This window comes from Pantherophis guttatus, chromosome 15 (genome assembly GCF_059756535.1).
Source record: "Pantherophis guttatus breed Tessera chromosome 15, ASM5975653v1, whole genome shotgun sequence".
Classification (NCBI taxonomy): Eukaryota; Metazoa; Chordata; class Lepidosauria; order Squamata; family Colubridae; genus Pantherophis; species Pantherophis guttatus.
Genome location: NC_142077.1, coordinates 12,120,913 through 12,136,188, shown reverse-complemented (window position 1 = coordinate 12,136,188; position 15,276 = coordinate 12,120,913). Strand labels below are relative to the sequence as shown.

Here is a 15,276-nt window from a genome sequence, read left to right as displayed (position 1 = left end):
CGCACCAGACGTATCTGGGCGAATGCCCCCCTCTTGTCACCTCTCGTCCTTTTCACTATACTAGACATACTGAATTCCTGCAACTGTTCCTCATATGTTTTAGTCTCCAGGCCCTTAATCATCTTTTCTGCATTCTTTCCAGAGTCTCTACATCTTTTTTATAATATGGAGACTAAAACTGGATGCACTATTCCAAGTATGGTCTTGCCAAGGCATTATAAAGCAGTACCAATACTTCATATGATCTTGTTTTTATCCCTCTGTTAATGCAACCTAAAACTGCAATGGCTTTTTTGGCTGCTGTCACAGATTGCTAGCTCATATTTAAGTGATTGTCCACTTTCACTCCAAGATCCCTCTCACAGTTACACTTATTGAGCCAGGTTTCACCTCATCTGTAAGTGTACATTTGGTTGTTCTAGCCTAAGTATAAAACCTTACTTTTCTCTACATTAAATTTCATTTTGTTAGATAGGCCCAGGGTTCAAGTCTATTTAGATCCATCTGGATCTTCAGCCTATCTTCTGGGGTGTTGGCTATTCCTGCCACTTTAGTGTTGTCTTCAAATTTGATGATTTCCCCGTTTCTCCCCTCATCCAAATCATTCATGAAGACGTTGAAGAGAACTGGGCCTAAAATGGAACCTTGGGGTCCCCCACTGCTTGTTTCCCTCCATGCAGACGTAGTTCCATTGAGGACCACAGGCTGAGCCCATCTGGGGCTGATGCTGTCTCTCCCACATATTTTCAGCTTCCCGAGAAATTGGTTGTGGTTTACTTTGTCAAAGCCTTTCTGAAATCCAAGTACTGTATACTACATGCACTGCATTTCATTGGTCCCCTAATTTAGTCATTTGTTGATCTGTTTTTTGACCCTGCATTAGTCCTAGTAAGTCATTCATATCTATACTGAATAACAAGGGTTCAAATATGCATCTTTCCCTTCCCCCTTGGTAAGTATAGATCCTTCTTCTCACGGCTCCATTGAGACCAAATCTCTCTCTCAAACAAGGGCTTGGATCAGGGCCAACAGGCTGAGCTCCATTTTGAGGGCAAAACATTTTCTCCATCAGATTTCTTTGTTTATTGAGTCAAATGCTGCACTAACATCTAGAAAACTGCAAACATTGTTTTACCTCACTGATATAGATTAGATATTTCAAGACAAATTTGTTGCCAATATTAGATTATTAATTTATGCATTATTTCTTATAATATCTATTTAGCTTTTAATTCTACCTAAAACCTTCTGGTTCTTCTGAAAGGAATGCATTTTTTCCCAAGTTTAACTAAGAGGATCATGGCATAAATTTTAACCACAATATCTGTTAGTCTAATTGGCCTATAATTGGTAGAGTCCTTTTTATTCCCCTTTTTAGATAGATAAAATGTTACTATTGCCAACTTCAATCCGACTGGATAGGGCAGGCATTATTTATCTGTGAAAATGAAGATGCCAATAGAGGCCCAAACAATCAGGGATATTTTTTGATCAGTCAAATAGTTGTTAGAATATCTTCTCCAGGGAATGTATTGCTTGCATTTCAGGCCTTTTATGATTAATTTCAACATGAACATAATGGGGTAAAATATTGATGTTTTTGCTAATATGGAGAAAAGCAGCTCTTGAATTCCATGGAGAAGACATGATTGCATCTATTGCTCCCCCTCCACTCACTTTACCAGAGAGAGAAAAAAGACACACAAACCTGTGGGACTTTGTAGGTGCCTCCTAATGTTGACATCTGGATGGAGATCTCCCTCTTGGCTCCATCAAGAAGAGCCAGGAGGTTCTCCTTCCTTCCACAGCCGTAGTTGGGGACATTGGCTTCTCCAGTGGAGAGAATGTCCAGCAAGGCATCTGAAGTGTGGAAAGCGCTCAAATAGTTGTTATGGATGTTGTAGCCAAGTGTGAGATTGTGCAAGAGATGGGAATTCTTGTTGAATGTTTGAATGTTGAAAATGTATACTAAGCAATTATAAAATTCGTAAGAAGTCCTATTGAAAAAAAAAGTTATTATAATCAACAGCCACAACAAAGACTTTTGTTATATATAATATATATAATCCTCCAGAAGCCTACTGAGCCTTAAACCAACATTGATCCAAAAGCAATGATCAGTTACACAAATATGGGAATGGGCTGAGGTACAACAACTACAACTGATTCCACCACTACTTTAAATAAAACTCATTATCCAAGTGATAAATTAAGGATTGAACTGAAGGAGGAAAATAATCTGCAGCCCTTTTTTTCAGACCCCTTTTTGAGTCTCTTTCACAAAATCAGACAAAAGAGAGAAGCCATGGAAATCAAAATCATTCAGGAAATTAGACATAATCCCCAACATAGGAAGAAATGAAAAATAAAAAAGAGAAAAGAGAAAAGAGAAAAGGAGAGTGTTGGAATGGAGGGAGTGCAACTCCATCAACCTGAATGACTTACGGATCATGGAAAACAAGCTGAAGAGAAGGAGCCACGTTGAAAAGCAACTTTATATGCATTATTTCCCTTCCACTGCTGACTATACTGATTAGATGGTCTCCTGGTCTGTAGTAGCTCCATGGTTTCCCATCCTGGTTCTCCAAACTCAGCGGGCATTTCATTTTCAGCTTCCCAGAGACTGGATGGGACAAAAGCAGCATCAGAAGCAGAAGCAGGAGGTCCATAATTCATGGCGTGAATCAATGAATCCCTTTCCTGTTTCTAAAGAAGAATTAGAAGAATTCAAAGGACTCTCACAAGGTGGAATATCCAGATGCTTTTTTCTCAACACAGAGAAACACTCGGCTTCATCTGGAAAGGAGAGAGACGCACATTCAAGAGCACAGACTCTGCCTGTCCCAAACCTCCATATTTCTCTGCCCAAAGTCTCCCCTGGAGGATTCGGCTAAAGAGCAGAGCTGAAACTTTTTCCATAATTGTCCCTCTCAGGAGGGATCCCTGGATAATTCAAGTAGTTCTTGGACTTGGAGATTGTTGGGAAATTCTCTGGAGGGAAATGAAAGGGAAATAATCCCCATGTCATTCATAATAACAGGGGCAGAGATGAAATTAAATCAGTCATGTAGAATTAAGACGTTTGGGAGGTCCATGCTTGAAAGTGGCCCCGGAGGGAATACATGGTACATGTGGCTGAAGAAACAAATAAATCTGAGATTTGTTTGCATAGTGATGAAAGACAAAACTCTGGGGGCCAGTTAATCCTGGAGCAATCCACAGATCTGAAATAGCTGCCTGTTGAGTTGGAACCAAAATTTACTTTATTTTGAAAGCTAATGCTCAAGGGCATCGCACAAAAGGGCTGATGCAATAGTGTGGCCAGACTCCAAGAACAAAATCAACTTTAATGAAAAACTACTGTATTTTTCAGAGTATAAGCCATACCTTTTTACCCCCCTAAAAGGGGGTGAAAATTTAGGTGCGTCTTATACACCGAATGTAGCCCTGCTCACCCACTGGCCCCCACCCTTTGGCCTCTGCCTCCCAGCAGTTACCCCCTTGCAAGCAAATAGCAAGAAAAAACAGCTCCTTTCAGCTTCAACATAGACAACATAGACACCCCCGGGGTTTCTCCAGCCTCACTTGGGCTCCGTGTCTTTCCAGGAGAGGCTCCTGTGGGGAGAAGCCATGCAGGGCTGGGTCTTCCAAGGGGGATCCGGGGTTGCCCGGAGAGAGAGGGAGGGAAAAAATTGTGTCTGGCTTATTGAGCAACGTGTGAGTTAGCCAATTCTTGGTGCAGGGCTTTAACTCCTTATAGAAGGGAGGAATGTAGACCAGCATTTTTCATACTTGGAATTTTAAGATGAATGGACTTTAATTCCCAGAATTTTCTGGCCAGCATGATGAAGTCCCTGCATTGTTGGGTGGGGAATTCTGGGGGTTGAAGTCCATTCATCTTAACGTTTGAAAAACACCGATGCAGGCCAACAACTCTCCACATGTTGCCTCCATTTTGGAAAACAACAGACACCTGAAGAGACCACCAGTGATTGCATAATGCAGAAACCGTGATTTGTTATGGCCATCAGAAGTGCCACAATTAATTGGACTGACTTATAACCCCAAGACTCTGATCCTGGTTTGGAAGCCATCCTGGTTGGTTCTTAGAACTCTCTAAGCCAACATTGAGCAAAGGACTTGGAAAAAGCCTCGTGAAAGCAGCAGCCTCCATTCTTCCTCCCAACGCCTGGCAGGAGACAGAGAGAGAGAGAAGGGAACCCAGGGAGGGTCACAGCCACATTCTCCCTTCTTCAGTTTGATGGGATTCAAGCCCAGCCTTTCTGCTCTGGGGAGCAGCCCCAGTATCCTGAGCCACGGCCTCACTGGGAATACTGGAAACCAGCATCCAAAGCCATCTCTGGGGCTCCAAGTGGGAGGAGGGGGATCAAAGTGTCAGGCCTGCCTCCGTTCAAAACCCGAGAAAGACCCCCCCCAACTCCATTGAAGTAGAGAAGAGGTCCTTTTACTGAGTTTGAGATGGTAGCGGCAAAAGCAAGGCAAGATCTGATTCGAAAGGCATGAAAGTTACAGGTTGAAAGTTTTCCCAAATCCCTCCCCACCCCCACCAGGGACCCAGGCTGAATGTCCAATCTCTGTCCCACAGAGTGTCGTGTGGGGCACATCTTCATGTGTTTTCGTCCACCTGGAGTTCTAGGACGGTTGGCCTTGACTGGGTGTAAACAACTCCACTCAGCAGCGCAGTCATTCATGAGAGCAAACCTCCCTTTTAGTTCAGATGGGTCTCCATCTCACCAGCTCAGCCCCCCAACCCAAATGCTGTGCCCCCCCCCCGTTACTATGGCAGCTGATAACAAGCATGCATCCAAGGAGAATCCCAGGCTGGAGATCCGGCTGATACAAAGTCACCAATTCCATCCTCTGAACACACAACCACAAAGCTCTGCAAGTCTCTTATCAAGGTTTGTCCAGAAATTGTGGGAAATCACTGAAACCCCCAACCCCCCCCATCCCTAAAGACGCCTCTCTGTTCCTCTGCCACAATCCCACCTCTTTTCCCTGAATGCCAAACTCTGATCCAGTTCACACATCCCACCAACCCCCCTTCGCTTATTTATTTATTATTTTATTTATTTATTATTTTATTTATTTATTTAATTTGTCAGCAAGTACAAGGAAACAAGTATCAGTATAAACATAGACATGGACATTATAAAATGGCCAAAATAAATGGAAATAAATAGCAAAACGTAGCCATAAACACATGAAATGAGTACAAATAGGATAGGATAGAATAGAATAAGAAATAGGAATAGGAACAGAATAGGATTCTTTATTGGCCAAGTGTGATTGGAGACAAAGGAATTTGTCTTTGGTGCAGAAGCTCTCAGGGTACATAGAAGAAAAGGGGGGATGGTCGGAGGGGGAGGGGGAAGGGGAAGGGAGGGGGATGAGGAAGGGGAGGGGCAGGGGGAGCAGGAGGGGAGGGAGGGGGAGAGGAAGGGGGAGGAGGAAGGGGAGGGGGAGGAGGAAGGGGAGGGGGAGGGAAGGTGAAGGGGAGGGGGAGGGGGGCTGGGGGACCTTAGGGACCTCTGGAGAAGTGGGGGGGGGGTCCAGGGGAGGCAGTGGAGGGTGAAAAGGGAGAGGATCAGGGAGAGACTTCCAGACGTTTCCTATTCTTAGGGCTGAAGTCAAGAGAGGAGGGGAGGGGAGGGACGGCCTGTGGTTGGAAGGGGAGGAGAGCCCTGGGGATAATATGGGGCTTGGAGTCAAAGGGGGCAGGAACAGGCAGGGCCTTATGGGAGGAGAGGATCTTCTGCACTAACTAAACTGAGGTCCGGAGGGAGGGAGGGAGGGAGGCAGCCTAGTTCAAGGCCATCCAGGCCTAAACTTTCTCTCCTCTGAGGGCTTCCATGGGGAGCAGAGACTCTCCTCGTGAAAGGCCTCGGCCTCTGAAATACAGCCAGGGCCCACAGGCAGCTTGGAGGCCCCAGAGGGAAACCTCCAGGAGGGCGGAGGGGCTCCTGCTTGGGCCGGGGTCCGGCTGGATGACCTCTGGGGGCCCCTCCGGCCCTGGATCCTCTGGGGCTCCCCTGAAAGAACCAGGAGGGGCTGCTGGTCTCCCCCCCTCCAACCTCCCTCCCCCCCTTTGGGGAACCTTCCCGACTCCTGGCTGGAGAGGAGAGAAAATCTCCCCTCAGCCTTTTTCTCCCCTCAAAATGGAGGGAGGGAGAATCGGCTCAGGAAAAAAGAGGCCACGAAATGGAGGGTCTTTGCCTGCTTTAGCTGTCCTGCTCGCTGCCTGTGGGGGCCAGCTGGGGCTGAAAGGCCGGACTGTAGGCTGCCCCCTACAGGCAGTGTAAGGGACAGCTAAAGCGTGGAAAGAGGACCCTGAGTGCTGGACAGGGGATTCTGGGAGTTGAAGTCCAGAGGCCTTTGCTGAGGTTGAGCCACCTGCCCTGGGAGGCCCTGCACTGGACACTCGGACAGATGACCTCCACTGAAGGGCCCCCAAGGGGGGGAGGCCCAACCCCCCCATCCCCTTTTCCCTGACTTCACGGGGGCAGGAGGGGGATATGGGACACTGGGGGGCAACCAGGGAATGAAGGATTTTTCCCTCTTTTTTAACATATATATATATATATAAACTTTTTCTTTTCCTCCTCCATCAGCAGAGGATCTAAAGCCTCCACCTTCTTCCTTCTGGTTCCGTTGCTGGGCAGAGGCCGAGGCAGAGCCGGGGGAGCCGAGGGGGGAGGAAGGGCCAGGCCTCCCTTCCCCCCTCAGAGCCTCCATCCTGGCTTCTCTCCTCAGGGGGGACCTGCTGGCCGATCGGCCCAGGAAGCTCTTTGGGGGCCCCGAAGCCTCTGGATCCAGGGGGGGAGGAAGGTGGGAGCCTGGATGGAGACCATGGGAGAGAAGCCGGAGAGGCTCTTCCTCCTGCGAGGCTCCTCTTCAGCCCAGACTCTCCTCCGCCCAGTGTGGGGAAAGGTCCCCCCGGCCTCCCTGAGAGGAAAGCGGCCCCAGCCGCCCCTGCCCCCCTCCCCTGGGCCTCTCCTGGGCCCCCGTCTCTCTCTGGCTCCCTCCCCTCTGGGCCCCTCCAGGCTCCAGGGAGACCCAGCAGAGACCCTCCGGGAGGAGAGGAGCCCCTTCCCAGGCCTCCGCCTGGCCTTCCACCCAGAGCCCCCCAGGACCTCCTAGCCAGGCCCTGAGAGGAGAACCTGGGATGGGAACCCTCCTCTCCCTTCAGATTAGCCCCCTCCCCAATTCTCCCTCCTGGGCAAAGGGGGACATCTCTGCCTTCCTCATCCAGAGAAGAGACACAATCCATCAACAATGGATCCCAATGAACCAGGGACTCAGGTGCCCCAAGAGCAGCTTCAAAGCACTCGGAGGCTTTTTAGGGAAGGGGACTTCACCCCACAGCCTCAGAGATTGGAAAGTCAGAGGGGTCCCCCTTTTTAAAATCAGCTCCAATTTATGAAGTTCTGACATGAAAGAAAATCCCAAACAGGCCCCACTCTTCACCTTAGGCAGAATTCAAGGGGACTGATTGCTTCCTCGGCCTTAGAAGAAAGGCAGCACGAGAGTTAAGGGTCACCAATCTAGAGTGGCACCAAACTCCATACTTCTGGGTGACCTTCCCCTGCAAGTCCCTGGAGACAAGAGACCCGGTTGAAGGACAGCAGAGGTCAATTCCCTTGTTATTGGACTATCTTTCTCCAGCATCCCTTTCCTGACACGTCCTGACTGGAAGGACCACAACCACGACAGGAATTGACCCCAGGAGTGTAGTTGTGGCTTTTCACAAACAAGCTTTTCTCCATCCTCTCCTCTGCACATGGAGCCCAGAAGAAGTTCAGGATCCCAAGAGGAGAAGTTGCTTCTCCCTGTAATTAATAATGATTATCTGGGCCTTGGAGATATCCATACCTGTGATAGAGAGAGCAGATTGAAGCCATAAGCAAAGAATCTTGTATCAGAAAAGCATAAATTTGTCAAGCTCTGTGGGAACAAGTTTTGGGACAGGCAGGATCTGTGCTCTTGATTGTACGTTTCTCTCCTTTCCAGGTGAAGCTGAGTGTTTCTCTGTTTATATCAGGAAAGTCGCTGGCATTTCAATCTTCTGAGAGTGTTTTGAATTGTTCCAACTGTTCCTGCTGTGGGTGTTAGAAACAGGAAGAAGATTAATAAAGCTCCATGAATTATGGACCTCCTGCTTCTGCTTCTGATGCTGCTGGTGTCCCATCCAGTCTCTGGGAAGCTTGGAAGGAAATGCCTGCTGAGTTTGGACCACCAGGATGAAAATACACCATTGAGCTTTTACAGACCAGGAGACCATCTCGTTGGTATAGTTTTAACTGAAACACAATTATCACCTATAATGTTGCCTTTCCACAGTGCTCCTTCTATACTTTCTCATGCGTAAGTCATTCAGGGTGATGGAGCTGCATCCCCTCCTAACACTCTCCTTTTTTTTTGTCTTATTTCACTTACTTTTATATTATAGGACTTGTCTAATTTCCTGAATGATTTTGATTTCTATAATTTGCCTCTTTTTTATTTTGTAGAAAAGACTCAAATCCAAAGATGGGGTTAAAAAACCTGAAGGCAATGCAGATTATTTTCCTCTCCCCGTTCACTCCTGAGTTCATCAGTTGAATTCATTTTGTTTAAAGGAGGGACTGAAACAGTTGTAGTTGCCTCTGCCCAGCCCATTCCCATGTTTCTATAACTGATTATTGGTTTTGGATCAATATTGGCTTAAGACTCAGTAGGTTTATGGAGGCAAAAAGGAATAAATTCTTTTAAAAAGTTTGTTGTTACTGTTGATAATAACTTGAACATTTTTCTACAGTACGTTTTCTTCTAGTTTTATATACACCCTACTATTCATTTTCAACATTCAAGGGGTCACCAAGAACTCCCAGCTCCTGCACAATCTCACACTGGGCTACAACATCCATGACAACTATTTGAATACTTTACACACTTCAGATGCCTTGCTGGACATGCTCTCCACTGGAGAAGCCAATGTCCCCAACTACGGCTGTGGAAGGAAGGAGAACCTCCTGGCTCTTCTTGATGCAGCTGACAGGGACATCTCCATCCAGGCATCAACATTAGCAGCACCTTACAAAGTCCCACAGGTTTGTGTGTGTTTTTCTCTATCTGGAAAAGTGAATGGTGGATGAGCAATAGATCTAACCATATCTTCTCCATGGAATTAAAGAGTTGCTTTTCTTCATATTAGCAAACATGTCAGTTATGTTTTTTTCTCTTATGTTCTTGTTCAAATTTCTCATACAAGGCCTGAAAAGCAATAAGGTCATTGAAGAGGATTTTCTCCCAGCTATTCAGCTATTCAAAAAATATCCTATTTGTGGATAAACTATTGGCATGTTGATTTTCACATAGACATAACGCCTGACATATGCAGTTGTATTCAAGCTGGCAATAGTAGCACCTATATACAGGTGAAACTCGAAAAATTAGAATATCATGCAAAAGTTCATTTATTTCAGTAATACGTTCAATAATGAATTTCTTAGTGTACAATTAAACCTCTGGAACCTGACAGAGTCCCCAAGTTCTCTGGGTTAGAAGATGCAGAATTTCAAATAAAGCCCTCTTGGATTATGCATCTGACAAATTATATTAGGAGCTGTGGTCTCCCTATCTCTTGTGTAACTAGAGAAAAGCCCAAAAATAATCAAGGTGGTATATAAATAAACAAACAAATATTGCTTCACCAAGAATCTGGAATATTGAATGTCAACTGCATAAGAAAGAGAGAGATGAGAGTCTTGGACTGCACATTAGACAAACAACCTATTGGGAAACTTGTGTTAAAGCAACACTTTTGCTGTTCAGTCAGAATTAAAGTTATAATAGGGCCCTTTATTGGAAGGAAACTCTCACTTGACACCTGCACATCTGGATCTGATTGTCCCAAAGGTGCTTTTTTCAAGAGGCAACTGGACTTTCTGGTTTTTCTTTGAAGACCTTTTGCTTCTCATCCAGAGCTGAAGAACCTGGACGACTGAGAATCTCCATAGACATGTGGGTCTGATTGCAATAAGTTGTGATAAAGAAATATGTTTTTTATTCTTATTCTTTTTTAATTTGTTTCTTGGGCTCCGTTTTTATATACAGTGTCGTTAACAGTGCTTAATATTCTGTTTATTGATATGGCATAATTGCTAATCAACAATAATCTATTTAATTTGTTCATCAATACCAAGTTGAATTTATTAAAAAATAAAGTTTTGGACTTTATCTGACCCTCAATGTAACACAGCTTTCTTCATTGCTTTTTCAGATCAGTAATAACCTTGTTTCAGAGGCTCTGAGTGATAAAAGGAAATTCCCCTTTTTCCACCAGATGCTCCCCAAAGAAGGATTCCAGTACCCAGCAATTGTCGAACTGCTCCTCCATTTCAGATGGACCCTGATTGGCCTCTTTGCTTCAGACACAGAGAAGGGAGAGAATTTCATGAGGATTTTTATTCCTATGCTTGTCAGGAATGGAATTTGTGTGGTTATATCACAACTGTTCTCAACAACTGGATACACAGCTTCCCTCAGGGATTCCCTCTCTAAGTGGAGACAAGTCAACGTCTTTGTTCACTTCATAGAAAATGTTACCATTTTGGGGAGAATTCTGCCTTTCCATTTAACACTTATGCGTTTGCCAGGATCCACTGAAGGGAAAGTCTGGATCTGTACAGCTTTGGGAAGATTAATTTTGATAAAGCACAGACTTTACAAATACATCCATAGTATTTGGAACTTTGGTTATCTGGCAAAAGAAAGGCCAATGGATTCTGCCTTTGAACCCCTTTTCTTTGTGGAAGAAAAGTTTCAAGATCTTTATTTCCGCTGTTCTCTTTCAAAGAATGTCTTTTCTGTCAAAGGCCGCAGAAGATGCACCCAGAAAGCCCCACTGGAGACCCAGGAGGAAAAAAACAGAAGAAGGTTCACAAATTATCCCCTTGTGTACAGTATGATTCAGACTCTGGTCCAGGCCTTGAATGCCGCTTATTCCTCCAGATGGAGAAGGGGAAGGAAGGAGGGCGAAGGGAGGTTGGGGGCTCCAAGGCAGCCGTGGCAGGTATGGGCTTCTGATATTGTCAGATATGAAGTATTGCTTCTAAAATAATGTTTCATTACAGCTTTTGCTTCTGCGTAATAAATAAATAAAATAAAGAACTAGAAAGTTAATGAACTTTTTGAAAAACTAGTTAAAATGGTATTGTTCTTAGAGTGAACAAAGTGGTTCAGAAAAGTCTAGAAAGAAAAGGGGGGGGGCTTTCTGAGCAATATCTTAACAGAAACATTTCAAAAATAAACAATTTATGCAAAAGAACAATGGAAAGTTAGTGATGCAGAATCACACCAGGCCATGGAGACAGTGGGTTGCTGGGGAAAATAAGGCCATATTGTTGAACAGGAGCTCCGGATAGGTCGAGAGCTTGCTAGTCTCCAGCCAATGGGGAAGCAGGACAGTTTTGAGTGACGGGAGGAAGAGCATAAAACCTCTTGCATGCTTTCATCCGGGTCCACCTGGTGGATTTGAATAGAATAGAATTTTTGTTGGCCAAGTGTGATTGGACACACAAGGAATTTGTCTTGGTGTATATGCTCTCAGTCAGGGGTGAAATCTAAACTTTTTTGATACCGGTTCTTTGGCCGTGGCTTAATTAGTGGGCGGGGCTTGGTGGTAAGGTGACTGGGTGGGCGTGGCCAAGTCAATGTCACTTCTTTGCCCTTTTTTAACCTTCAAAACACAACACAACACAACACAACACAACTGGCTCGCCCACAATGTAAAAGCAGCTGTGCTAGACCCAAAATGGCCCTGCAACAAGCAGGAACCTCACATAGCCACAAAAAGCCCAAAAAAACAACTTTCACACTTTGCACACACACAACACAACACAACACAACCTGCTCACCCACAATGTTAAAGCAGCTGTGCTAGACCCAAAATGGCCCCTGCAACAAGCAGGAACCTTACATAGCCACAAAAAGCCCCAAAAAACAACTTTCACACTTTACACACACACAACACAACACAACACAACTGGCTCACCCACAATGTTAAAGCAGCTGTGCTAGACCCAAAATGGCCCCTGCAACAAGCAGGAACCTCACATAGCCACAAAAAGCCCAAAAAAACAACTTTCACACTTTGCACACACACAACACAACACAACACAACACAACTGGCTCACCCACAATGTTAAAGCAGCTGTGCTAGACCCAAAATGGCCCCTGCAACAAGCAGGAACCTCACATAGCCACAAAAAGCCCCAAAAAACAACTTTCACACTTTACACACACACAACACAACACAACACAACTGGCTCACCCACAATGTTAAAGCAGCTGTGCTAGACCCAAAATGGCCCCTGCAACAAGCAGGAACCTCACATAGCCACAAAAAGCCCAAAAAAAACAACTTTCACACTTTGCACACACACAACACAACACAACACAACTGGCTCACCCACAATGTTAAAGCAGCTGTGCTAGACCCAAAATGGCCCCTGCAACAAGCAGGAACCTCACACAGCCACAAAAAGCCCCAAAAAACAACTTTCACACTTTACACACACAAAATTCCACATACAGCTTTGTGAGATTTTGTGTGTTTGTGTAGTTAGAGTGAAACACTACAGAAACACACTAAATCTCAGAAAGCTGCACAAATATTATTTTATTTTAATTTATTTTTATTTTTATATAAAAGCAGCTAAATTTAAAACTTCCTAAACTTTAAATGGCTAGGTCCAAAGAAAGAACATGTCAGGTTTCGGTGCTATCTTGAATAAACTTCATTCTCAAGCGCAAGCTGTCTAATGAAACATTTTATTTTTAAGCATAGCAGAATCCGACATTTCTGACTCAAATTTGCAGCCAAACTGGCCCCTCCTTCCAACCCCCTCCTCTTCCGCTCTCCAGCCCCCACGTCCCATTGGCCATCATACAGATCCATCTCTACATCCCGGCACGTTCTTTTCACAGGAATGCAGCCCCCACCCTCGTCTCCCAGGAAACCCTATCTGTATAAACAAAACTAGGTAAAAGTTCATCTCAGCAATAAATCAAGCTTCCGCTCTTTCTGCTTCAACTTGTTATGTCAGCGCTGGAAGAAAGCCTAATTTGGAACGCTGACAGAACAACTAAAAAAAAACCCAATTAACTATTTCTTTTAAAGCTCCCAAAGGGGAGCTTTAAAAACTTACCCAATAGAACAGGGGTCTCCAACCTTGGCAACTTTAAGACTTGTGGACTTCAACTCCCAGAATTCCTCAGCCAGCTTTGCTGGGAGTTGAAGTCCACAAGTCTTAAAGTTGCACATAGAGCTGCTCACCGATAAGCTTGATTGCAGGCAGGGAGATTCAGTTGCTTGCTGATGCAATGGATTGCAGATATTACAGCAAGCAAAGCAAGGCAGGCAGGCGTTGCGATCAGCAGCTAAGGTAAGCAAGCTGGAGGCTGGGTGGGGGGAGAAGCTTTTTTTCTTTTAAATGGATCTGACAATCCAAGCTGAGTTGCCTGATTAGCAGGCAACTCAGCTGGGATCATCAGAGCTTGGATCCTCAGAGCTTAGCTCAGGCTCTGATGATCGCGCGGCTCAGCTGGGCACGGGGGGCAGAGGCCGATATTTTTGCTACTGGTTCTCCGAACTGCCCGCCGCCATCGCTACCTACTCACCCGAGCCGGTCCGAACCGGGAGCATTTCACCCCTGCTCTCAGTGTACATAAAAGAAAAGATACGTTCATCAAGAATCATAAGGTACAACACTTAATGACTATAATTATAACCAAGTGTTCTACCTAATGATTCTTGGTGAACGTATCTTTTCTTTTTATGTATACTGAGAGCCTATGCACCAAGAAAAATTCCTTGTGTGTCCAATCACACATGGCCAATAAACCTATTCTATAGGGTACAAATAAGCAATCAGGAAACAATCAATATCAATATAAATCATAAGGATACCAGCAACAAAGTTACAGTCATACAGTCATAAGTGGGAGGAGATGGGTGGTGGGAACGATGAGAAGATTAATAGTAGTGCAGACTTAGTAAATAGTTTGACAGTGTTGAGGGAATTAGTTGTTTAGCAGAGTGATGGCGTTTGGGAAAAACCTGACCTTGTGTCTAGTTGTTCTGGTGTGCAGTGCTCTATAGCCTCATTTTGAGGGTAGAAGTTGAAACAATTTATGTCCAGGATGTGAGGGGTCTGTAGATATTTTCACAGAACTCTTTTTGACTCCTGCAGTATACAGGTCCTCCATGGAAGGCAAGTTGGTAGCCATTGTTTTTTCTGCAATTTTAATTTTTTTTTTTAATTTTTTTTTTTTTAAACAAACCATCTTCAATTGCAAAATAGATGAGATAGGAGAATATGGAAAAGTAGCAGGTTTGAAAGTAAATAAAGACAAAACGAAGATTTTGGCAAAAATATGTCAATAAAACAAAAAGAAGAACTGGCGGAAGTATTGAAGATGCAGGTCACAAATAAAGTTAAGTACTTGGGGATATACCTGACAGCAAGATGTAGTACACTCAAAGAGAACAACTATAATAAACTCAAACAACGGATAGTGTCAGACTTGGCAAAGTGGGAAAATTTACAACTATCACTAATAGGGAGAATATCAACGATTAAGATGAATATATTACCCAGGATCCTATATTTGTTCCAGACAATCCCAATTAAGTTGGGGAAAGAGTATTTTGAAGATTTAAATAAAATAGTGTTGATATACATTTGGCAGGGCAAAAAAGTGAGGATAAAACTAAAATTGTTGCAAGATGCTAGAATACGAGGAGGATTTGGCCTGCCTAATTGGGAATTATACTATCAAGCAACAAGTCTGATGTGGATTAAGGAATGGATAATGTTAAGAAATACTAGATTATTGACTTTAGAAGGACATGATTTGTTGTTGGGATGGCACGCTTTTTTATGGTACAAGGGAACAAAACGCAGGGGTATTTTAGAAGACATTTTATACGTGAGGCCATGCTATTAAACTGGGAGAAGATCAAAAGACAATATTATTTAAAAATTCCAGTCTGGTTATTGTTGAAGCGCGGGAATAACAAGAGGCACAAGCAAGCTAGTGATAACAGCTCTTTAATTCAGGGTGAGACTTCAGCTAAGAAACACAGGCAACAGTCCTCTTTATATACTTTTCAGAGGCAACCATGAACCAATCAGAATTCACTGAACATTTGAATTTCCCGCACAAAATAGATACACACATATCTATCTACACACTACTGAAGCATTCTCA

At 44.3% G+C, this 15,276-nt stretch overlaps 1 protein-coding gene across 5 annotated transcripts; it reads left to right on the top strand.

Annotated features, from left to right (window-relative positions):
• Positions 1-5,854: 5,854 nt before the first annotated feature.
• On the top strand, positions 5,855-11,173 carry LOC148111903 (vomeronasal type-2 receptor 26-like). Of its 5 annotated transcripts, XM_087879159.1 has the most exons (4): positions 5,860-8,309; positions 8,872-9,110; positions 9,965-10,023; positions 10,283-11,173. In XM_087879159.1, exons 1-4 carry the CDS (start codon positions 8,168-8,170, stop codon positions 10,311-10,313), a joined length of 471 nt encoding a protein of 156 aa, XP_087735285.1. In that variant the 5' UTR covers positions 5,860-8,167; the 3' UTR covers positions 10,314-11,173. The 5 variants fall into 5 exon arrangements, with proteins under 5 accessions (XP_087735282.1, XP_087735283.1, XP_087735281.1 ...); XM_087879156.1 differs by lacking the exon at positions 9,965-10,023 and having other exon boundaries at positions 5,855-8,309; positions 10,346-11,173; XM_087879157.1 differs by lacking the exon at positions 9,965-10,023 and having other exon boundaries at positions 5,857-8,385.
• Positions 11,174-15,276: the final 4,103 nt, after the last annotated feature.